Source organism: Alexandromys fortis, unplaced genomic scaffold, assembly GCF_014885135.2.
Source record: "Alexandromys fortis isolate MF-2015 unplaced genomic scaffold, M_Fortis_MF-2015_v1.1 scaffold_14, whole genome shotgun sequence".
Taxonomy (NCBI): domain Eukaryota; kingdom Metazoa; phylum Chordata; class Mammalia; order Rodentia; family Cricetidae; genus Alexandromys; species Alexandromys fortis.
Window position 1 is genome coordinate 19,921,766 of NW_026067910.1, and position 25,701 is coordinate 19,947,466.

The window sequence follows — 25,701 nt, forward strand, 5'->3', positions numbered from 1 at the left end:
TAAAGCTACTTCTTAATCAATGTTTACAGTGGTTATGGCTTCTGAGTGTATTAACTACACAACAAAAATACACAGGAAATTTTCTAGTTTTAAACTTATTCTGTTTGCCATACAATCATTCCGGATATTATATAGTTATTACTGTATATTATCTTTGCTTGTGTTTTCAATCTACTTATGTCATTAGGTATTTATGTCACTGTCTTTACTTTGCGGGTGGGGGGTTGTTTTGTTAAGACAGAGCCTTGTTATGTCGTCCAGGCTTGTCTTGAACACACTATCTTCTTGCTTTGGACTTCTGAGTGCTGGGATTATAGGCATGTGCCACCGTGCACAGTTTAGTTTTTTTTTTTCTCTCTCTCTCGTTTATTTATTTATTTTTTTCCGAGACAAAGTTTCTCTGTAGCTTTGGTGCCTGTCCTTGAACTAGTAGCCTAGTAGACCAGGCTGGCCTCGAATTCAGGGAGATCCGCCTGCCTCTGCCTCCTGAGTGCTGGGATTAAAGGTGTGCGCCATCAATGCCCAGGAGGTGTGTTTCTTATAAGCAACATAAAATAAGGTCTTGCTGTTCCACCAGTCTGAAAGAATATACTTAGTGTGTGTGAAGTCATGGGTTCAGTCTTCAAGACTTAAAACAAAGAGGGCTAAAATAAAATGTAATTGTAAGCACACTAACTGTGGGTTAGTTTGAGTAAATACACTAAATATATTCACTGCCTAAACTACACTATCTAGCCCCTCTTTTTCCATTATAGTAGTTTGTTTTGTCTTTCCTTATTCTAATGAACATAATAATTGAACAATATAAGTGTACATAGAATCTTAATATATTAAAGAAAATTTGCAAGATAAAGATTTCTCATTAAAAATGTGCAAAATATAGAAAACAGATGGCTCATTTCTGTCATCCAACCATAACTCCAGTTAGTATTAGCATACTTTGTTTTTGTTTTTTCAAAATGTTTGTTTTTTTAGTTTACATCATATTGTGTACATAATTATGAAATGTTTATCTTATGCAGTCTTATACAGGTATTGCTCATGTATATCAAACATAGAAGTGTTATTATTATCAGAGGGGTAGCAGTTACGCAAAGACCCCCTCAGAAGAATTCTGAGTAAATGAAATGATTCTGAATAGCCTGCTGTGGATACAGGTGGTCACTGGTCAAAAGTGGGATGTCTGTTGGGTAAAACCTCTGAAACCGTGAGCCCAAAGAAGTCTTCTGCCCTCTATATTGTTCTCTCAAGGAATTGCCACAGCAGTTGAAAGTCTAACACAGCTAAGTCTAGTAACTTAATGGTGTGAGACCCTTGTGTTAGTTTGTGCATTGCTTTTGGATATTGTCTTTGCTATCTTCCTTAAACAATTTCATAAAATTTTGCTTTATGTAGTTAAATACACACAAGTTCACAACCATGTACCTTTAAAAAAAAAAACAGAAACCAAAGACTTTTAAAAATCTTGTGTGTGTGTGTCTGTCTGTCTGTCGAGTGTGGGTATGTGCATGTAAGTGCAGTTGCCTGTTGAGGCCAGAGGCATCAGATCCCCCTAGAGCTGGAATTAAAGGCAGTTGTGAGTTGCTCAACATGGGTGTTAAGGATTGAACTTGGGTTCTCTGCAAAAAGTGCTCTTAACTACTTAAGCGTATCTCCTTGACTATTTAAATTAACTGTGCCTTTTACTAGGATAACATATGACCTATTTATTCTTACCAATGCTTGTCTTAAATTTTGATACATATATCTGCTACTGATATCTAGATGAGCAACCTTTTGTTTGGTATTTTCTAGGTATATAATTCTTTTTCCTTTCCTAAACTTTTTTGACCGTGTGTTTTAGGCATATATCTTATGATTGACTCATAGCAATTATTTTTTAAATTGAGCCTGAAAATGGATGTATATGATGTCACATTTTATAGACAGGTGTAACCTATTAACTTTTATTATGACTAATTATATCCTTGGACTTCTTTCCATCATCTTGAGCTAAATATTTGTCATATGTTAATTTGCCTGACCCACCATGTTTTCCTGTCTCTATTTTTTTTTTCACTCTCTCTTTTTTATTTACTAAGTTTTCTTTAGGCCATGTTTGTCCTTTTTAGGTTTGGAAGTTAAACTTTTTATTTTCCTCATTTTGGTGAGTATCTCCCAATGTAGTCAGAGTTTTCCTGTCCCAACTGCCTGTTCTTCCCAAATGACTTGGAAATTGAATATGAATTATAAATGCTCAGCTGATAGGTCAGGCTTGCTATGAGCTAACTCTTACATTTAAATCAGCCCATATTTCTTATCTATGCTTTGCCATGTGGCTCATGGCTTGTTACCTCGTTTTCTACACATCCTGTTTCCTCGGCAGTTGGCTGGCGTCTCTCTGACTCTGCCCTTCTTCTTCCCATCATTCTCCTAGTTTGAGTCCTGTCTATAATTCCTGCCTGGCTAACAACCAATCAGTTTTTTATTAAACCAATCCGAGTAACAGATTTTCAGTGTACAAGAGGATTATTCCACCGCATTCTGATGTTCCACATGTTAGTAACAGTTTATTATATTGAAGGCATATAATTTAGTTATTGTCATATAATTTAAATAGGCCTATTGTAGGATAGTTTCTGGATATAAATTCCCACCTCCTTAGAGAAGAATTCAGACCTCTCAACTTGGTTCAAGTGAGTGGAAGGCATGCACAAGCTAGCCTGGGTCCTCAAGGCCTGGGCTTGTGAGAAGATATCCACAGACCATTCTGGGTTCCTCAAGGTCTGAGATGGCAGAAGACATCCACAGGCCTGCCTGATGCCACTCAGCTCAGGTGGGTAGAAGGTACTCATAGGCCAGCCTGGGTACTCAAAGTCTGGGATGGCTGAAGACATCCCCAGGCTCACCCGGTGCTGGGCAGAAGGGTGCCATTATGATGAGCAAGTGTGTGGTGAAAAAAATGGAAAAGAAGTAGAATGGAAGACGTGAAGGTGGCGGGGAACGGGACGATATGGGTAGCCTATTATGGAATATGTGTATTCTGTGTGAAGATAGATTGTTGTGATTGGTTTAATAAAGAGCTGGGTCAATAACTAGGCAAGAAGAGGTTAGACGGGACTTCTGGGGACAGAGAGGACTCTGGGAGGAAGAAAAGTAAGTCGCCAGTCAGATGCAGAGGAAGCAGCATAGGCAGTACAGAAAGATGAGTTAACAAGCCACATAACAGCGTAGATTAAAATAAATGGGTTAAGTTATAAGAGCTAGTGGGACAAGCCTAAGCTAAGATCAAGATCCATGTTGTTATTTGGGAGATAGCTGGCAGGCAGAGAAAGACTTGTTACAGTAGCCTGTTTGCCATGCAGGGACATGGTGATATCCAGGCTTGGGCTGCTGCTAAGGGCCATAGCTGGGTTCATTGTCCTACCAAAGCCAGGCTCTGTGTTGACATCTGTTATCTATGTTGCCGCCAAAGGCCACAAGGATGCCTGGTGTCTGGGATGCTACCTATGGCCATGCAGGTGTTGGAGGGCCATGCTGCTGCAGGGGCCTTACTATTCCGAGTGGCCTACACTGCCACCCAGTGCCATGGTAATGTCCAGGACCAAGCTGCAACTGAGGGGCATGTCTGGGTCCATGGCCCTCCTTCAACCAGGGTCTGAGTTGATGTCCTTGGCTCCTGTTACCACTGAGGGCCTTGTCAATGCCCAGGGTCTGGCTTGCCTCCTGAAGCCACATGGTTGTCTGAGAACCATGCTGCCATCAGGGTCATACTGATCTGGGTGACCTGAGCTGTCACAGGGGCCGTGGTTGATGTCTGGGCCCAAGCTGTTGCTGAGGGCCATGTCTGGGTCCTGCTGCAGGTGGGGTATGCATTAATGTCTGTGGTCCGTGTTACTACAGGAGGCCATAAGAACCATATATTATGAAATCCAAGGGCCAGGCTGAGTCGGCCCTGCCCCTCGCTGGACACTGCAGCAAGAGAGCTTGCTCCACCCCTCACCATGGGCTTGAGAGACTTGGCCCTGATGGCATGGGCCTAGAGGAGCTGGCTCTACCCCTCACCTGAAGAGAGCAGCTCCAGTAGCCGGTTCTGACCAGTTCAACTACCACTCTGGTCCACATTCAGGGCCTTGGAGTAGCCCACCCTATCATCTACCCCATCTATGACCTACTGGAGCATGTGAAGGGTCTCCATGACTCAGGGTGGCCACTGGATATCTGGGAGGATTTTTGGTGAGGATCCAGTGATGATGGTGTACTAGAACCAGAGACCTTGAACCAGGCCCAAAGCAATGAACATTTACAAATGAAGTTGAAAGAACTGAAGGGTCCACTGCATGACACACACTGACTCCCAATGCCAGTAAGACAAATAAAGAGATGTTGGAGAGGCAGAAAGGATGGAGGAGCAAAGTGTTTTGTTTGGTTGGTTTGGTTTTAATTTTTATTAATTTTTTTTTTTTTGGTGGGGATGCTGTAAGGGTGAATGAAGGGCAGATAGGGAGAGATGGGACATGAGCTGAATTGGGGTGCATGATGTGAATTTCCGAAGAATCAATAATGTTGGGGGAAAAAAAAAGAATTAAGAACTCTTTTTCTGCTTCTCTTGCAGCTAGCAGGTGGCCTACGGCGTAGGCTATGCAAACCAGAAGGACCAGGGGAAACGTGAGAGATGAAGGCACACGAGCTCTGTGCACAGCATGATGATGAAAGCAGAGGAAAATGAAGCAAAGCTGAGCTCCTGGGACCTGATGCTTGATGGAAATAGCAGTCTATCATGTCGGTTCTGATATGTGGGTTATGACGTTTTTTTCCCCTAAAAGACCAACCTTGTTTTTTCGAGCTCTCCCAATGATTCTATACTGTTCTCATTTTCACCCCCCACCCCGGCCTAAAAAGGAGTTTAATGGATATAACAACTTGTCAAAGCCTAAAGTCAGTGAATATTCTCTTTCTGAGTTAAGTCTAGAACATCTTAACTCCAAACTGGCTCCTAGTATAATCTATTGTATTCCAAGGGTTAGTAGTTCAATTGCATCTAGTTTTCAAGTTCTAAAATATCAGAATCTTAAAAAAAAAAAAAATAAATAAAAAACCAAAAAAAAAAAAAAAAAAAAACTACAGCTTTGGATTGACCAAGATATTTACTAATTCATTCATTTATTCTTTCATATCTAACCTCATTTCTTTTTGGGAATTTACCCTCTTTTTTTCTTCTAATACTATGTCCTTCAGGATTTCTTTCTTCCTTCTTTTTAAGATACAGTTTATAGCCTAGCCTAGCCCTGACTCCATAAATAACTGAGGATGATCCACTGAAGATAATTTTCCTGTCTCTACATCCCAAGGGCTGGGGTTTTCGACATGAACACACCCAGTTTGTAAAATACAGGGGATTAAACCTGGAGCCTTGTGCATGACAGGCGAGCACTCTACCAGGCTACATCAACAGTTCTTAGATTTTTTTCCAAGGAGCATCTATGAGTCTGAATTTTAAAATGTGCTTATCTTTTTTCTTGAAAGATAGTTTAAGCCTGGTGGTGGTGGCACACACCTTTAATCCCAGTATTCGGGAAGTAGAGGCAGGTGGATCTCTGAATTTGAGGCTAGCCTGGTCTACAGAGTGAATTCCAAGATAGCCAGGGCTACACAGAAAAGCCCTGTCTCAAAACAAAACAAAACAAATAATTTAGCTTGTTTTCCATTTATGGATTCTCAATACCTGAGAGACCTTTTCCATCTTCGTTGTTGCTGAAATACCTGCTGAAAGTTCCTTTTAGGTCAGCCTGACTCTACTCAGTGTAAGTTAACATTTCCACATTCTGCTTAGTTTTCTCGACTTTCACTACTACCCGCTTCATTTTTAGTTTACTCCTATGGAGACTCAGTTTCTTCCTTTAACTCATGATTTTAAGTCTGAACCACGCAGATGTTATCTTTATGTATATTACCTCTCATTCACATTCTCCTCCCCTCCCGCTGAACTCCCTGGGATAAACACTTGGCACCATCAGGTCCTTGGGCTCCGCATTCACTTTCGCTGCTTTGCAGTCTATTATTTCCATCTTATTGGTAGCTCAGATTCTTCAGAAAAAAATCATTTTTGTGCAATAGGGATTATCTGGCTCAAAAAAAAAAAAACACCTAGAAATTGTCTATTTCCTACCATAAAGGCTGCTTTTCTGGTTGTTAAGGGCATTCCATATCAGGTCCTGCCAGTGGTAAGTTGGGTGACTCTGGGCACAATTAGCTTCTTTAGGTAGCACTATAAAAACGTTAATGAAAATTCCATTAGGTAAAGAATATAAGGAAGGCACTTAGTGAGTGTCTGACATATAGCAGATAAGGAAATAAACTGTCTGTGGTTGCTTAGCTTACAGTAACTTCCCTGGTGGTTGTATCTGTGCAATTTCTTCTGAACACAAGTTCTGATGGAGACTGTCAGCAACTCCCAGACTTGCCAGGAGTGAATGGCTGAAGCATGGACACATGGGCTTAAGCCAACTAGTCAGTCTTTACTTGAGTCTTGTTAGGAGTACTATTTTATGACTGAAAAGTACTTACTGTGTGAGCAGGGTTGCTGGAGGATGTCAATGCTGTACAGCAAAGGAGACCTGAGAAGTGGGGGATGGCTTAGGGGGTAAAATGCCTGCTGCACGCGCACGAGGACCTGGGTTTCGATTCCAGATCTCGCTGGCCAGAGAGTTCAGCCAAAACAGCGGTTCCATGTTCAGTGAGAGTCCTTGTTTGAAAAAATAAGGTGCAAAGCAACTGAGGAAGACATCCTGTTAAGCCTTCACAAGGGTGCACACCAACGCACATTCATACAACACACATGGGCATCATTTTAGTATTTGGCCTCACTGGTTACAATGATGTACTTATCCTGGCCAACTTGGAACTATGTAGATCAGGATGGCCTCAGATTCACAGAGCTCCGTCTGCCTACTCCCTAGTGCTAGGAATAAAGGCATATTCTACCACACCTGGCTGAGCTCTTTACAATGTTAACATATGAAGGAATAATAATATATTTTAATGCTAATAGAACTTGAACATGAATATTTTCAATTTATGCTTAGTTACATAGAAGTTTTATTTCTTTTTTTTTTCCAGAGTCAACATCTGTTACTATCTCAACAGCTATGGAAATAGTGTTGTTAAAATACTAATATTAAATTTGGATGGTCCTTCAGAATTTCCACAGCCTTTCATTATCCTGCTTGACTGTGTGAGATGAGTAAGCTGGGTAAGACTGAGCTTAGTTTTCTTTCTTCTTTCCTTCTTTTTGAATAAAGAGTGGGCAAGAGACACAGGATGTTAAACAGTGTTCAAAGTGGAGAAAGGTGAGCCCACCTAGGACTGAAGCGACCTCTGCAGCATGATCACACCCACAATAATGCAGAGCCTGCATGCTGTAAAACATTTCCATCAGTTACTCTTAGTTAAATTTCATCAGCTCAATCCTAACACACTGAAGGGCACTCCTGGTCCACTCTCAACCATACCCTCAAAGCCACTTTTATGCTCCCCAGAGTCTGTGCTGTGCTGCTAACCAAACTCCTGTTGTGCTTTTAAATTCCAGAACTTTAATGCGGTGAGATTCCTGCGTGTGGCTGTTTGTTTAGTTGTATTAATATCTGGGTCCACCGCTAGTGGTAACCAGGCAAACAGCTAGAGGTGAGTAAAATCTTACGTCCTTGAGCAAGCTAAGGCTTGGGAAGTCGAAATCACAAAGTGGTGTAGGAAGAGCTGTCACAACACCTTTGTCTTAGAGGACTCAGGGGCTTTCCTACCACCAGCTCATTCAACTACAACGCACCGATGAAGAGAGATGAATGACAGAATCCTTATTTCTTCTCCAAAGCTGGAGAAAGAATTGGGTACTGGAGAAAATGCAAAGTAAGGACCATTTGTCTCCCTTGGAAGCCTCTTCCATCAGTTATGGGAATTCCTCCATTTTAAAGTAGAAAATATCATCCATGGCAAAAAATATAATTTTAGAAAAAAGATTCTTTCAACAGATGGTTACATTAAGAGATATCAGAAGTCTCATAGTATTAGTGAGTTCGATCTTGCACTTTGATATTGTCTGTTCTTATGGGGCTAAAGAGTTGCTTTTAAATGTACTGGTATAATAAACCAACAGTCCTGGCACAGATCTGAATTTCTCTAGACTGCCATTAGGCTCAAATCGATTCTCCAAATAAAGTCTGTCCCAAGAGACACAATGATGTAGGGGAAAAGGGAGGTTTTTTTTTTTTTTTTTTTTTTAAGCAAGCCTCACGTTTGTCTTCAAACCATCTGTACCTTTTATTAACCAGGGGCTGGAGCCGCCCAGGCGGACAGATACAGGTGAACAACAATCTTCTCCCACACAAGCCTGGAATGGTAACAGTGTGCAGCTGCCTAAGAAAGAAAAGCCTCTTCTGAGCTGTGGGCTGGCGTGGGTGTGTGTGTCAGGGCGAGGGAGTCGTTCCTCTTCTCCATCCAAGGATGCTATTTATCGGAAATCTTGCACATCTTTTTGCAAAAATTGATTCCTCTCGAGTGGGAGGCAAAGCCCTTTAGATCATAAAGAAAGGGGGAAAAATTACATGCAAGATTGAAAGGGGCGCTTTGGAGAGAAAAGCTTGGCGGTCACAACCTGCTCTAGCTATGAAGACCACGCCCTTCCGTCCCGCGTGCCAGCAGTCCCCCGTGATCACTTCGCCCCCAAAACCGCGGAGACATTTTCATTCTCGCTCCACGTACGCGTCCGGTTCCCCGGTACCCTCGCTACTCTCAGGGAACCAGCACCAGCCCCGTGCCCTCCCCTTGCACCCGCTCCGGCTGTTTCATTCACACCTGGTTGAGCCGAACCTCTGCACGTAACCTCCACGTGCCAACCCGGGCCGTTACTCTAACCCTGGCTTCGGTTCCTCCCCCACCTCCCGCCCCGGCTCCGCCCACCGCGCCCGGGGCGCGCGCCCAGACCCCCCGCCACCAGGCCCGCCCGCTCGGCGCGTCGCCGCTTCCTGTGCCCCGCCCCTCCCTCACCGGGGAGGCGGGGCCTGGACGCGAGCGAGCGCGGCGGCGTAGCCAATAGGCGCTCGGCTTACTCTGGCCTCTCCCCCGCGCGGCCGCCAATCGCGGCGGGCGGTGGTGGTAATATTGTGGAGTGGAGTTTGGATGCCGCCGCTGCCGCGGGCTGGAGCGGCGCGGCGGCGGGGGCTGCCGGGGTATTTCGGGGAGGGGGTGTGAGGCGACGGCGAAGGCAGCGGCTGCGTGTGGAGGCGGTCGAGAGAAAGAGAGAGAAGAGAAAGAAGAAAGAGGGAGGGAGTCCTCGGTGGAGGAGGCGGGACCGGCGGGGCTCTTCACGGCGGCGGGCGGCCGGGGAGGCGGCGCCGCCCCCTGCCCGCGCTCTTCTCAGCGAAGCCGGCCACCTACCTACCCGCCGGCCCCGGGCAGTGGCCGAGCGGCGGCGACCGCCATGGCGTTTCTCAAACTCCGCGACCAGGTAGGTGAGGGACGGCAGAGCGCAATCGCGCCACCGGGAACCCGGAGGAGGGCGGACCAGCGGCGTGGGCCGCCCGAGTACCCGCTCAGCGCGGTGGCTGCGAGGGAAGCGGGTGTCCCGGGCCGGGGACGGCGCGAGGCTGCAGCCTGGGACCGTCCGCCTGTCAGTGCAGCCCGGGCTCTGAGAAACCCACGTGCCGCCGGGGGATCGCGGCCGCCACCACAGGGGCGGGTTCCGCGCTCGCCGCCCTCGCGTCCGGCGCGCTGCCGGGTAGGCGCCTCCTCTTTCCTGCCAGGTGAGGCTCGGGCCTAACAGGTGGCTTTGCTGTGCAAAGCGGCAGCGGTGCTGGTGGCCGTGACCTGGGGTCACGACCTTGCTCTCGGGTTGCTTCGTTGGGTGGTTCCCCGACCAACGCGTTGTCTCGCGGAGAGGTGGTGGCGGAAGAAAGCAGACCTACCTTTCTTGAATGATTCTGCTAGAGACTTGTACCGTGCAAATCCCCGGACTTGTTTTCTCTTGACATTTCTGCACCATCTTGGTTAGTTTTCTTGACTTAGGAAGAGCTTGTCAAAGAACACCTGAAATGCTGCAAAGACTCGTTCTGTGGGCCTGGAAGAATAACTTAGTATCTACCAATGAAATCGCAACTGTGTCTGAATGTTGTTCCCTTTAAAAACGTGAGGTGGATTGTAAAACTTTATAATTTGCTTCAGGAGATGTAGATTCTCCCCAATGTTTATATTTTTTGAAGGAAAAAGGAAATTAACGTGTGAAATTTCGGGATCGTGGGAACCTATTAACGCTGAGTACTTATTTTGCTATTGTTTCCTGAATAGGAGATACTGAACAGATTTGAAGGGAAAGTTACTTTGCATGCATTGGGAAACCATTCCGAAAGTGAGCACAGGCTTACCAAAAACGATAGGGAAAAACTTCATATGTATATGTATTTTCTGCCAGTAAAAGTTTAAGTTCTGAATCCAGCTAATAACATTTTTTATTTAAAAAAATGGTATATTCTCTTTAGACTGATGGCTGGCTTTCTGTATCATTTGGTATCAGCATAGTTTTAACTAATATTAACATTAAGGTGTGATTCTTGGAAAAACTTTAGTTGATAGTTTATATTTCAAATTATGTGAATAACTTTATTGTCCAGCATGTTGCCATTAGCCACATATAGTCTTTAATTAAATTAAAAAAAAAAGAACCAGTTTCTTAGTTGTGCTAGTCACTTTTCAGAAGTGTTCACCAGCCACAAACAGCTCTTGGTTACTGTGTTAAATACAACAAACTCTTTCATTGCACAAAGTTTTGTCAGAAAAAAAAAAACCTGGTAACAACAAGCAGAGTTAAAGCCTACGACATGTAAATCTTATATAGTTAATACCATGAAACAAGATTGAGATTTTCCTCTAATTTTATTATTCTAGTAGCACTTCCTGCCTACATATTTGATTCTAACCCTTCACTTTTGAAAAGATTATCTTGTGATTTGGCCGTTTGTGTGCATTAGGAATCTGGTAGACTTTTTAGAACATCTTAGTTTATAAAAACTATGAAATAAAAACAATGCATTTGCATCTTTGCATTTGAGTATCTAGGAACTACAATAGTGAAGCATTTGTAATACTGATCCAGTTTAATGTGATATCCTTTAATACTTGGTGGTGATATTGATCTTTAAAATGTCACCTGTAAACTTAGAGATGATGGCATTGCTGGCGAAGACTTGCTGTAATACTGACTAATTGTCTCATCTAGTTCTTTTGAAAGACTTTACCAACTGAGTTTATTTTGCCTAATTTAAAGGGAATTGTTCTTCTTAGAAATCAGTTTATATTTCGTTATTACAAACCAGTGTTGATAGAAACAAAATGGAATGCAGACAGTTTAAACTTTCTCATGTGTAGGAAAAGCACTTCAGGAAGGTGAAATACTTTTTGGAGGAAAGATAAGATCTGGATATGTACACTGGATTTTTAAACCTGGAAGGGAGTTGACATAGCTTCTAACTCAAAAGCTTTATATACATTTGTGATAGGAAGTAATATAATTTGCTTTGGTTTTGATTTTTGCTAACCTTGCAAAGCATAGTACATAGAAGCTAGAAAAGAGTTAGGTTTTTCTACAGGAGAAGGGTTCTACATGGTACAGATAGAAAATTAGAGGTGAAGAGATGGCTCAGTCAGTAAAGTGCTTGCCACCCACATAAGCATGAGGATCTGAGTTTGATTCCCAGAACTCATGTTAAAAAAAATAAAAAACCTAGGGTCAGTGACACATGCCTGTAATCACAGCTCCTGGGAGAGAAACAGATAAATTCTCAGGGATCCCTGACCAGTCAATGTAGCCTACTTTGCTTATTCCTGAAGAATGACACTACAGGTTGGTGTCTGGCCTCCACATGCACGTATGCAGCCACAGGTACACAAACCAACAATATACATATAAGATACACAGAGAAGACAGAAGATCAGTAAACAAATAAAGGAAATTGTTTTCATTCATTCGGTAATTAGAATAAGACAGCATTCTCATTTTGTGCCAGTATGTAATTAAGGGGATAAGATACAATTGCTGTATTACTTTCTGCTTATGAGTAGATGAAAATATTTTTTAAATTATTAGTAAAATGGGGGGCTAGAGAGATTGCTCAGTGGTAAGAGAGCATCGGCTGCGTTTCCAGATGACCTAGGTTCAATTCCAAGCACACACAGGTGTGATTTCCAGAATCCATATCATGGCTCACAACTGTCTTTAGCCCCAGTTCCAGGGTATCCAGCACCCTTCTTTCATCTGTAACAATGGCAGGATTTTACCTCTTTAAGTATCACTTTTTATCTCTTTAGCTGATAAAAAACTGCTCATATGTATAGTTGAACTTTAAATCATAGGCTTTATGTTCTATTAAGAAAGGTGGTTGGTCTTTGTTAGATTCCCCATTTTAGAAGCTAAATGGCAACTGACACTGGCTTCAATGTATAGATGATGTGCAGTGGTGGAGATCTTGACCTTCGAATCAGTCATGTTAGTGCGCTGAACCCCAAGCCTCTGTTGTTGTGCAAGGTCTATCTAGTATTTCTGGAGTTCCATTTTCCTTTAGGATGCCAAACGTTCAGATTCTTAGGTAAAATCTATTTATAAATGTTGGTAAATTGGTAGCTATCAATGAGAACAATGAATACTCAGGTTATAAAAAAGGACTAGTATGAAACTAGTTTATAACTGCTTATTTAGATGAGTTGGAGAAAAACTACAAAAATGGTACTCAAACTGGGTGTTCTTTAACATACATAAAGGGGCTAAAGAGGTCATAAACCGTAAACACCCCACCCATCTCTCTCCTCCCCCCTCCCCCCTCCCCTCCCCTCCTCTCTTCTCTCGCTCTCTCCCCTCCGTGTGTGTGTGTGTGTGTGTGTGTGTGTGTGTGTGTGTGTGTGTGTGTGTGTGTAGGTAGGTAGCCAGGGATTGGATCTAGGACCCCATACATGTTAGGTAAGCTTTTTTCCTGAGTTAACACCCACCACCAGCCTGGCCATAAACCTTTTTAAAAATTACGATAGAATTTGTATACCATATAATTCACTCTCTTAAAATAAGTGAACACACTGAATTGTTATCACCACTAATTCTAGAACATTCTCACCACTCCAGAAAAAACACATGGCCATTAGAAGTCTTTTTTCCTTTCTCTTGCTTTTTATACCTGACAACCACTAATATACTTTTTATGAATTTGCCTGTTCTGGATATTTAATTTAAATGGAATCATTTATATGCACTTTTTAATGTCTCATTTGATTCATTTAGCATAATACTTTGTAAAGGTTTATCAATATTGCATCAGTCTGTTGTTCATAAGTTTGTGTGTCTGTGTGTAGGGTTGCTGAGTTCAAATCCTAAAGGTCTTATGCTAAATAGACACTTGGCCACTGAGCTCCATCCCCAGTCCTGGTCATAAACTTTTGTTTATGACATAATACATAATGTTTAAGAGTTTGTTTTAAAAAAAGTTTAAAATACTTACACCATTTATAGTATATTTCTGCTTTTCAAAATTTGTTTATAACTAGAGTTAAGTTTTGTTTGTAGTAATACTGAAAGGTAGTGGCTTTTTTTTTAAAAAAAATTCTCTACTTGTGTTTAGTATGTAGGTTTCTTGAAGTACTAGTTCTCCCCCATGTAAAAATCTTTAAATTTTTTAGGTACATGATTATGAGATATAAAAAATGATAATTGAAAATATTATATTGTGCAGTGTGTAATGATTAAGTCAGAGTGATTGGTATTCTCCCTAAACATGTATCATTTCCTTGTGCTGGGAACATTGAGAAGCTTCTCTGCTATTGTTTGTAGACATATACAATTTAATATTTCATCTTGGTAATAAAATATACAGTTATTGTCAACTATAGTTCACCTACTCTGTTTTAGAATGTTAGAAATGATTCCTTCTAATTAACTGTATGGAGTAGAGGGTGGATATGATCAAAATGCTTTGTATATGGTTATTCTTGGTCTTCTTGGTTTGTTTAGAGAGTTTGTTACATAGCCCTGACTGCCCTGGAACTTGCTGTGTAGACCAGGCTGGCCTCAAACTCAGAGTTCATCCTTCACAGAAATCTCCTATGAGATGGAATTAAATGTACACCACCATGTCCAGCAGCTTTCAGAGAGAGTTTGAGAAAAGGTCGCTTTGTATCCCAGGCTAGCCTGGAAATTGATTTGTAGATGAGGCTAGCCTATGGTTACAGACTATTAAAAAAGCTTAATCTACATAAAGAATTTAAAACTAACTTTTATTTTGGGTAGTAAAAATTACTTGATGAAGGATCTACTAAGAGTGGAACATGATCTGGCCTTTCGGGAGTAGGAAAAAAGAAAAAGAAACCATTTGTGTAGTAGTTTGAATAAGAATGGCCCCTAGGGTTGTATTTGAATGCTTAATTAAATCATCAGGGAGGAGAACCGTTTGAAAAGATTACAAGGATGAGGAGGTGTGGCCTTGTTGGAGGAAGTGTGTCACTGAGGGTGGAAGAGGTTTCACACACATGCACACGCACACCCCTGTGGATTAGGATGTAGCTCTCAACTGCTGTTCCAGTGCCATGCTCCCTGCCATGATGATAATGGACTAATAAGCCTCTGAAGCTGTAGTCAAGTCCCCAGTTAAATGCTTTCTTTTTTAAGAGTTGCCTTGGTCATGGTTTCTCTTCACAGCTGTAGAACAGTGACGAAGACACTTTCGAAGACACTTTGAAAAACTTTATAATTATGTTTACCAAGTACATGAAATGCTGAAGAACACTGATGCTCATATATTCAGGTACTCTATGTCAGAAGTCCCTTGCTTTGTTTTGGAGAATAACAGGACAGAAGGAAGAGATGGGCATAATCTCTGCCCTGAAGGGTAATATTAGCTAAAAGAGGAGGAAAGGCAACATAAATATACTGTATTCTGCATGTGAGTTACTTCAAGTGCAAAATTTATAGAAGTTGGAGGAAAACATAGATGATATTGGACTTGTCATAGGTTTTTTTGATTTCTGTTAAGATCAGTTGATCCCCCAGTTTGTGTATTTGTTGCCATACATTTACTGATTTGTATATGTTGAGATAGTCTTACATCCCTGAAAAGAAACAGACTTGATCCTAGTCTCTTAGTGAATTTTTAAATTTAGTCTGCAATGTGGGATTCCCCTCTGTATGCTGTGAATGTACTTTGTTACCATTGGTTAATAAAGAAGCTGCTTTGGGCCTCTCACAGGGCATAATAGAGCAAGGTGAAATTCGAAGCAGAGATAGAGGAGAAAAAAGACAGAGTCAGGGAGATGCCCTGTAGCTGCTGAAGGAGACAGAAACTGACTGAAACCTTACTGGTAAACCACAGGCCTCATAGTAAAATACAAAATAATAGGAATGGGCTAATTTAAGATGTAAGAGTTAGTTAATAGTAAACCTAACCTATTGGCCAAACAGTGTTGTAATTAATATAGTTTCTGTGATTATTTCGGGTCTGGGAAGCTGGGAAATGAACGAACAGCCTCCACCTACAAGTCTGCAAATATTTTATTTTTTTTAACTAATCAAGGAAATTGGTCTGTGTTTGTTATTGTTCTTACTGTTTTCTTATCTGTGCTGGACTAGTAGAATGTTTATAGTGTTCCTTCTCTTTCTGTTTTATGGAACAGACTAAGGAACATTAACATTAAAGATATGGTAGAATTCAGCAGTTGAGCAGTCGAGAATTTATCTGATCGAGGATCTTTCCTTGTTGAGATTTTTAAAAAATCCCTGCTGTAATATTACTTGCTATTGATCTTTTAGGGTGTGTGTGTGTGTGTATACACATACATATTTATGTTGGGTCAATTTTGGTAATTCATATCTAGAAGTTCTAGAATTTTCAATTTATTGGAACACAAGATTTCAAAATACTCTTAATAATCCTTTATATGTCCTGGCATTTGTTAAAGCTACTTTTTTAGTCTCTACTTTTATTTATTTTTTAGTTGTCTGAGATAAGGATTTGTTAATTTTCCTTAATTTTTCAGAGGCAGCCTTTTGCTTTTATTGGCCCTTTTTATTGTTGCTTTAGTTTCCATTTTATTTATTTCTTCTCTGATTTTCTTTCCTTCTAATTTTGGTTTTACCAGACTATGTGATGCATCATTAGGCTATTCTTTTATGATGATTGGTTTTTTTGATATGCACACCCATGGCTATAAATTTCTCCCTTAAATCCACTTTAGCAATGTTTTCATTTTTATTTGGTTTAGGAAATTTTTAATTTCTTTCAATTTCTTCAAAAATTTATGGTTTCAGTCTCTATATTTTCTGTAATTTCACTTAGATTTGATTTGGAAAGATAAAAGAAGCTATTTCAATATTTTTTAAATATTTATTTATTTATTATGTATACAATAGTCTGTCTGTGTGTATGCCTGCGGCCAGAAGAGGGCACCAGACCTCATTACAGATGGTTGTGAGCCACTATGTGGTTGCTGGGAATTGAACTCAGGACCTTTGGAAGAACAGGCAATGCTCTTAACCACTGAGCCATCTCTCCAGCCCCCTATTTCAATATTTTTGTATTTATTAATACTTGTTTTATGTCCTAAAATACAATGTTTTGGAGAAAATATCTTGGTAGCCAAGACCAGCATGTATTCTGCAACTCTTGGATGAGATATTCTGTAGATGTTATTAAATCCTTTTGATCTATGGTATAGTTTAATTCAAAGTCCTTGTTGAATTTTTTTAATCTAGATAATCTGTCATCTGAGAGGAGTATAGTCATGTCTTGTAATATGTAGAAAAGTAGTGCTTGTTCGATAAAATTGAGTACATATGTATTTACAGTCATAGCTTGACAAATTACTGCCTGTTAATATTCAGTGATTTTCTTGCTTCTAATTTTGGTTTAAAGTCTGCTTTTTAATCTAAAAGTATAACCTACTCCTGCTATTTGCTTGAGATGAATGGTGAGGTAATTTTCTTGCACATAGTTGGCTCTTGTTTTCTAAGCCAAATATCCAGTTTGTATGTTTCAATTGAAAGATAAAACCTTGCCTTTAGGGTTATTGAAGGCATGTACAAAATTTCCCCTTATTCACCTTAGAGGTTTCCTGGAATATTGAGTTTGATTCTTTACTAATTCTCATTTGTTTATTTGATCTCCTAGTGAAATTTTCTCTCTCCTTTGAGCTTTGAGCTCATGACTGTGTTTGTCTGTCTTCCTCTCCGTGTAGTATTTTTGGAAGTATACATTGCTCTTTTGATACTCATGACTTGCTTCCGCTTATGTTTATTGTGGGCATTTTTATTTCTCCTTCAATACTTTTTTTTTCTTTTTCGAGACTGTTTCTCTATGTAGTCCTGGTTTCTGGAACTCGCTCTGTAGACCATGCTTGGCTTGAACTCAAGAGACCTGCCTGCTTCTGCCTCCCAAGTGCTGGATTAAAGGCATGCATCACCACCATCAAAGTCTCCTCCAATTTTCAAAGATAATTTTGCTAGATACAAAAATTTTTGTTTCAGTTACTTTAAAGGTGTGAAATATATTAGTACATGCTTTTCTAACCTTTAGGGTTTCTGTTGAGCTTTTTGTTTTGATAGATTCATTGTAATGAGAACGTAACTTTTGCCTTGAAACTTTCAGTTTTTGTTTTGTACTCTGGACATTATAACTGTATGATGATATGGAGAGGATTTCTGGTCACTTCTATTAGGGAGTCTTATTGTGTCTTATATTTGGATATCTGTCCCTTTCCTAAGATTTAGGGAGTTTTCTGCTTTAATTTCTCCCCTTCTCTTCCCTTCCTTCATTTGGTGATAAGATCTTGCTGTGTAACTCAGGCTGGCCTAGAACTCAACTATGGTCATCCTCCTGGGAATATAGGCATGTACCATCAAACCCATCTTTATAACTTCCTCTTCTACACCAAAAACATGTATTCTTGATTCTTAATTGTATCCCGGAGAACTTAAAAGTTGTGATAATCATACATTACCCCCTTTGTTACTGTCTGAATATATTCTCAACTATATCTTCAATCCTTGCTTTTCTTCCTTCTACCTACTCTAGTCTATTGGTGATGCTTTCCATTGAGTATTTTTTGTTTTTGATTTTTTTGAGCTTTTCCTTACCAGGAGCCCCCTTCCCCATTATGTATGTCTTTGCTGAATTATCCAGGTTGTTGACTTTCTTGTCCAAATTGACTTTGCTATTCATTTGTTTGTTTGAATCCTCTTTGAGGTCCTTGTCATTTTAAAATTTAATTTTTTAGTATTTTTTAAATCTAGCTTTCCAACTGTTCCCATATTTTTGTATTTGGTTATGGAAGATGTGTGCAGTTTTGTAAGATTATTTTGCTTTTTTCATATTGTTTCTCTGCTATAATTGTACAGCTATTGGGATAGCTATCTCTCTGGTTTCTATGTGATCTTCTTAGTGAGTAAGTAACCTTGAGGACTTAATTCCCAGTACTATTCAGAGGAGAAAGCCAGTGTTGGTAACAACAGCAATACCCAAGCAAGCCAAATATAGAAATGCAATAAATCTTAAAAGACTGCTATATCACTGTTAACTGTAGAAAAAGAAAGAGCAATGTCTAGTAAATTATGAAATTAAAACTATGAAGGTAAAGGTAATAAAAAAAGTGAAAAAGAGGAGCAGGTAAGGAGAAAAAAAAGATAAAGGAAAAGACAAAGCGCAAGAAAAATTTGATTACAAAGTTTAAAAAGTAAGTAAAAATTAGCTCAAAGGGAGAAGAGGTTGTAGCACAAATAATAAAAACACAGAGACAGATATTGGGGTTCAAATTGGAGATCAGAAAAGCAAAACAGTCAAGTTGCTAAAACAGTCTTAACTTCTACCAAGGCTGGGCAATTGCAGCAGACTGAGCCCTGAGCTTCTGTCTTTTCCAGTTTTAAATTCCATTTTAGTGCTGGGAATAAAGGCATGTGACTCCCTATTACTGGGATTAAAGGTGTGAGCTACAACCACCTGAATTCTGCAGTGATCGTGTGTAGCCCAGGGTGCTCTCAACTCACCCCTCTCTCTCTCCCAAATTCTGGTATTAAAGGTGTGTGACACCACTGCCTGACCTCTAGTGACTTAGTTTTACCCTCTGATTTTCAGGCAAGCTATATTTATTAAAACATATATAAAATATTACTCTAAGAGGTAGGTTAGAGAGAGAACAGCAATGGTAGAGCAACCTACATGCCCAAGGCTCTGAGTTTAATCTTTAGGACTCTTAAAACAACAGCAACAATAAAAAAGTAGCAATACATAATAAAACAGAAAAGGATTTTTTAAATTAAAGTACTAAAAGTAATATAAAGAAATAAGGTAAAAACAAATTAGAGGGTTCTTTCCAGAATCTATAATAATTGTAATCTTGTAGGTCTGGAGGATGATGTTGTTGGTTATTTTACACCTTGCTCTTTGGTCTTTTGTGGTCCTTTCACCCAGCTGTCAAATAAATCACACATGGAGAGACCTATTATTACATATAAATGCTCGGCCTTAGCTTGGCTTGCTTGTTTCTAGCCAGCTTTTCTTAACTTATCCCATCTATCTTTTGCCTCTGAGCTCTTATATTTATTTCTGTATACCTTTTCTTCTTTCTCTGTGGCTTGTGTGAAATTGGGTAACTAGCCTCTGATGTCCTCCTCTCCTTGTTCTCTTGCGCCTTCCTCTCCTCCCAGATTTCTCTCTGCCTGCCAGCCCCACCTATTTTTGCCTTGCTATTGGCTGTTCAGCTCTTTATTAGACCATCAGATATTTTAGACAGGCAAAGTATAACAGCTTCACAGAGTTAAACACATGCAACATAAAAGAATGCAACACATCTTTGCACCATTAAACATATATATGTTCCACAGCATAACAAATGTAAAACACCTTATAATAATATTCCACAACAGGAATAACAGGAAGAGTGAAGAAGTTGCCTTTCTTCACTCTGCTTACCATACTGGCTGGTGCAGTACAGCTCCAGTGGTACATCAGTGGCAAGGCCTCATTTAGTTTAGATGGTATCCTTCTGTGTGTAGCTGGGGTTGCTGCTGGCTGCTGTGGGGTGAGGAGATTTCCATTCACATTGGTGGTTCCCAAGTCAACGTGCCTGTGGGCGATAAACATTCAAACTGAGGGGTTTCTCCAGGTTCATATGAGAATGAGGAAACAGTCCTGAGATCTGCTTTGGAGAGAACTGAGATGTTATGATGTCTTACTCTTTTGGCTTTTAGGGGGAGGGAGAATGGACCCACCACCCAGTTCCCAAATAAATCACACATGGAGGTTTATTCTTGTTATGATTGCCTGACCTTAGTTTGGTTTGTTTCTTGCTCACTTTTCTTAAGTTACATTATCCTGACTACTTTTATCTTTCTCTGTGTCTGTGCATCTTACTTTGACTCATGCTCTGTGACTGGCCCCTGATGTTCTCGCCTTGGTCTTTCCTTGCTCCTTGGTCTCCTCGTTTCTTTTATATTCTCTGCCTGTTAGCCCTGCCTATCATTGCTTCTGCTTCACTATTGGCCATTCAGCTCTTTATTAGGATCATCAGGTGTTTTAGACAGGCATAGAATCACAGCTTCACAGTTAATCAAATGCAGTATAAACAAAAGTAGCACACCTGAAAATAATATTCCCCAATACAGAGATATCCCATCAGTCACAGTGCCTTCAGAGTCTTAACACACAACAACCAGTAAACCACCTTGTAGTTGGAGTAATCTCATAGCTATTGTATTTAATGTACAAGTCAATTTGAGAAATACTGAATCATATTAGTAAGTCTTCAATCTGAGACTGAGTTGTTTGCCGTTTATTAAGGTTTTTAAGTTTCATTCAGTGTTACTGTGTAGATTGTAAGTTTTAGACTTCATTTGTTCAATTTACTGTTTTTATGTTATTTATTGGAAATTTCCTTAATTTTCAGAGTGTATATAGAAGGACTTTTTTTTCCCTCTTTCTTTGTAACTCTTAAATTCACAGAGATCCACCTGCTCTGCCTCCCAAGTGCAGGGATTAATGGTGTGTGCACTTCTTCCTGGCTACAACCGTGTTTTAAGTTGCTCTTGTACTCTGCGTTTCCATTGAACTCATTTATTAGTATGAATAGGTTTTTAGTGGGTTCCTGGTAGGGTTTTTTGTTTTTCTGTGTAGAGATGTATCTTCTTACTGAATGTAATTTTACCTTTACCTTTTCTTTCTGGTTTGAATGCTTTCTATTTCTTTTAGCTTGCTTTCACCAAGTGGAACCTTCTGTACAATATTTCCAGTACAATATTAAATGGAAATGGTGAGATAGACAGTCTTTTGGGTATATGTGGTAGCAAGATCTTAGTGGTAGCTTACACTGTCCTGACACTCACTGTGTGTAGCCTAGGCTAGCTCAGACTCATGGCCGTGCTCCTGCCTCAGCTTCCCAGTTACTGTAATTATAGACGTGAGTCACCGTGCCTGGGTTGAACATCCTTGTCGTTCATAATCTCCTGTCATTCACTATTAAATATGATTTCTGCTGTGAGTTTTTGTAGATATCTTTTACTAGACCGATGAAATTCTCTTCTGGTCTCAATTTGTTTATTGGTAACTTCTTAAACTTGATCAAATATTAATTGTTTCATCTTGGGCATTATAACTATTTGAGTAAAATGAGAATTTAGGAATAAAAAAGAATCTTGGTTTCACACAAGATTGTGTTATTGATACAACTTTTCCATCCTTAAGACTTCTAAACATTTTAATAGCAAGCCCCAAACTTTTGATTATGGATTTGAGGTTTTTTTTTTTTTGTAGTTCTAGTTTTTCACAAAAGTTTTATTGATTTAATATTTGGAAATTTTATTTTTTTTAAGCAAGCTCAAATCTCTCCAGCATTTTTCTATTTGATAATTTCAGTCAACTACATTTCAGTCCAGATTTAGTACAACTTATTATTCCTTTGATTGACTGATTTTATTTTGCATCAGATTCTATAACCAGACTAAAACATACAAGAATGTGTTTGAAGAAATGTTGACAGGAAATGTGGCCAAGCATAGTTGCCTCTGCCTGTAATCTCAGCATTTGAGGGAGGTTGAGACAAGGGAATTGCTGCAAATTCAAGGGTAATTTGAGCAACACTGAGTTTCTTCCCAACCCAGTACTATATGGCAAGATGTGGTGTCAACAACACCTCCCTAGTCCTCCCAGCCACAATGTGAGAATATACAGAGCATGGGGCTCATGGAGTGTGAAGTCTATGCTGGAGAGCGTCCAGTCATGAAAAGCCTGCATTCTAAGGAGTTGGAACTTGATTTTGAAATATCAACGCAGACAGTACAAGATTTGTGTTTTGAATGAATTCTGGAAAATTGATAATATTTTGGATCAGTAAAGTAGAGGAATTACTAGGAAGATAAATCCATTTAACTTAGCCAGTAAGATAAGTTTGACTTTGGAAATATTGAAGTTTTAGTGGAACTTCTAAACATTGAAATGTCCTTGAGTAAGCTGCTAAATATGAGTGATTTTATAGAAGAGTGTTTTAGGTAGTAAATAAATTTATTTAAGAAATGAGAAGGGCTTGTGATCAAGAAGAATATAATGGAAAAGCTAGGATGGGTGGAGAAAAGGAATTCTGAGAAACTACCAGAGGTAAGAGCCACAAGAGGCTGCTTATCACAGACCAAAGAGGAGAGATTGCCAAGTGGTAACTGTATTCTCTTGGGATTTGTTTAATTTAGGCTTTATCTAACATGATCTTGATTGAAACTAGAATAGTTTTCTTTCCTAGGCTTTCATTTTATGCAAATAGTTACAGTGTCCAAGATGGGAATTACTACTGAATGCCCATCATAATTCAGAACATTGTTTTAAATTTTTCTGTGGAAATGATTTTCCTATTTGCCTCAAGCTCTCTACTACTTAAGGCCACTGTTTTTTAGCGGAATACAAATTCTTGATGTATGTGTGCTTGAAGTCTAGTTAGATCATCTTGGGTCTTGCTCTAGAGTCTAAATCTTCCTTCCTGCTTTAAAGGCTGTTTTGTTCTTAAAGTGGGTCCCAGTTAACTGATATTTACTACCTCTTCATGCATTTGTTGTTGGTCGTGGTGGTAATGGTGGTGGGTGTGTTTGAGGGGTGTGTGTGTGTGTGTTTGAGATATAGCCATAGAAAATTTAGCCCAATTGTTGTGTGTTATATACACTCCTCTTATTTCTCACCTGTTGCCAGAACAGCTTTAGAAACAATGGGTTCAGATCCTGAACTTTTGTTAGTCCAAGTAGATTCCAGCTTCCTTAGTCTCCCAGGTGATCATTCATTAACTTGGAGTTTTCTAAGGATCAAAATTTTGCTAAGTGTTGGCCTCAGCTTGTGCTCTTTTGTTTAAGAACTTATTTGGCTTCCAGTTCTTGTATATTGTTTTCTTTGTAATATGTTTAATAGAAGTAGGTGTAATAAACACCCTGATTGTTGGATTAAAAAAAATTCATGTTTACAATCTGCTGATCCTTGACACTGGGGATACATCTGTTTATAAAGCAAGGTATCTGCTTCTATTATGAGATAAAATGAAATTAGATAAGGACAGTTATATTAGCCATCAATTGGAGACATTAAAGAAGTGGCTAGTTGCACCCAATGGTGAAGTTGGAAGGATTTCTTGAAATTTTAATAGAATTTTGTTTACTGGTATTACTTTTATAGTTTGCAATTCTTTCACCCTCTCTCCCTTGTCGTAGGGATTGAACCCAGGATCTTGGGCATTATAAGCTCAGCCCTCTTTTCTTTATTTTGGCTCAAGGGAATTAATATTCCATTTTTTCCCAAAATGTACTTTTTAAAAATAGATTTATTTATTTATTATGTATACAGTGTTCTGTCTGCATGTGTGAGATCAGAAGAAGGCACCAGATCTCATTACAGATGGTTGTGAGCCACCATGTGGTTGCTGGGAATTGAACTCAGGACCATTGGAAGAGCAGGCAATGCTCTTAACCTCTGAGCCATCTCTCCAGCCCCCAAAATGTACTCTTAATATTAACTGAAATTTGGGTAGATGTTTATCTCTTGTTTTGTTTGTTTTGAAATTTTCCCCCTTTCTTACATATTGTTCCATATTAGTATCTGGATGTACTATGCCTGTTAACTAAGATTGTAATACTCAGGTCTGACACAAACCAGGTAACAATGCCCATTATTTGGATTGGTTTTGTTTGTTCAAGATGGGATCTTCACTGTATAGCCTAGGCTGACCTTAAACTTAAAATTCTCCTTCCTCAGCTGTTACAAGTGCAGAGATTATAAGCATTTACTACCATGCTTAGCCAGAATTTAGTTTAATGCTTAATTTTGCAGTGTATTGTAGTATAGCTTTAAAATTACTACTTCTCTGATTAATGAAAACATTTTCCATTGTCAAATAAAAATTGTAAGTAAATGATTTGTTTGCTGGCAAAAGTGGGTGTGGCTTGTTTTGTATAAATATTTTTAAGGTTCAGTTATGCTTGAACATATTATTTCTTCACTGCTGAATAGTAAGCATTTGTGTGTGTGTGTGTGTGTGTGTGTGTGTGTGTATGTGTGTATGTATACCATATACAGTCCAGTTGATGAACACTTGAATGGTTTCCCAGTTTTGGAAAGTGTGAATAATATTGCTGTGAATATTAAAATACGTCTTTGTAAAGATGTGTTTTAATTTTTTCTGGAAGTAGTTCTAGAAATAAAATTGTTAGACCATGTGATAAGTTTATGTTTGCAGACTACTAGATGAATTGTATAAGCCCTGCTGTGTAGTTCTAGATTTGGCTTGCTGGGACTTTTTTTTTTTTAATTGCTTTTATTGAGCTCTACATTTTTACTGCTCTCCTTCCTTCCTTTCTCCTCCTCTTCTATCCTCTGCCATGGTCCCCATGCTCTCAATTTACTCAGGAGATTTTGTCTTTTTCTGCTTTCCATGTAGATTAGATTCGTATATGTCTGTCTCTCTTAGGGTTCTCTTTGTTGTCTAGGATCTCTGGGGTTGTAAATTGTAGGCTAGTTTTCTTTGCTTTATGTCTGAAAGCCATGGCACTTTTTCATATGGAGGTATTGCTTTCTTTAGAATAAATCTGAGTAATAGTCCACCTGTTGAATTATCTCCATGAGTTTATGAAAACTTGAATTTTTATTAATTTGATATTTGAATGGAGCTCAGGATTTTTCTTTGTGGGAGAATTTGAAGTACTAATTCCATTTCAAATGGTATGGGCTTAGTCATATTTTCTGTTTTCTTTTGAGCCAGTTTTATCTAGGAGTTTTGTCTAGGAGTTTGTCCATTTTTATCATAGTTGATTGTATGTGTTGATACCGGTTCATATATTTCTTTATAACCATTTTAGGGTCTCTTAAAGTTGGATAGTGATGCCCTTCCTTCCGTTGCTGAATTGGGTAATTTGTGTTTTCTTTCTTTAAAGATTTATTAATTTTGCTCATCTTTTCAGTTTGATTCTTGCTAATGCTATTCCTTCTGCTTGCTTTGGGTTTACCTTGCTTTTGTTTTTCTAATTCTTCAGGTAAAAGTTGGCTTGAAACATTTCAGTTTTAGTATTGATGTTTACAGCTATAAATAGCCTTATATAAATGTTGTTGATTATATCCTAAGTTTGTGCTATATCTTATTTTTATTCAATTTAAAGTATGTTCTGAGTTCCTTTGTGATATCATCTTTGAC

General features: G+C 39.4%; 1 protein-coding gene and 1 long non-coding RNA gene across 2 annotated transcripts in view; one reads left to right on the forward strand and one right to left on the reverse strand.

The window, feature by feature from the left end:
• Positions 1-7,194: 7,194 nt before the first annotated feature.
• On the reverse strand, positions 7,195-9,088 carry LOC126499031 (uncharacterized). The gene is made up of 3 exons (XR_007590957.1): positions 8,830-9,088; positions 8,293-8,547; positions 7,195-7,397 (listed from the first exon to the last, which is right to left on the reverse strand). It is a non-coding gene; the product is annotated as an uncharacterized lncRNA (long non-coding RNA).
• Positions 9,089-9,231: 143 nt separating this feature from the next.
• Ankrd28 (ankyrin repeat domain 28) overlaps positions 9,232-25,701 on the forward strand; it is a 141,146-nt gene continuing 124,676 nt past the window's right edge. The window contains exon 1 of the mRNA XM_050138015.1: positions 9,232-9,481. Coding sequence (XP_049993972.1) covers positions 9,455-9,481 — 27 coding nt within the window. The 5' untranslated portion in view covers positions 9,232-9,454. The remainder of the gene's footprint in view (positions 9,482-25,701) is intronic.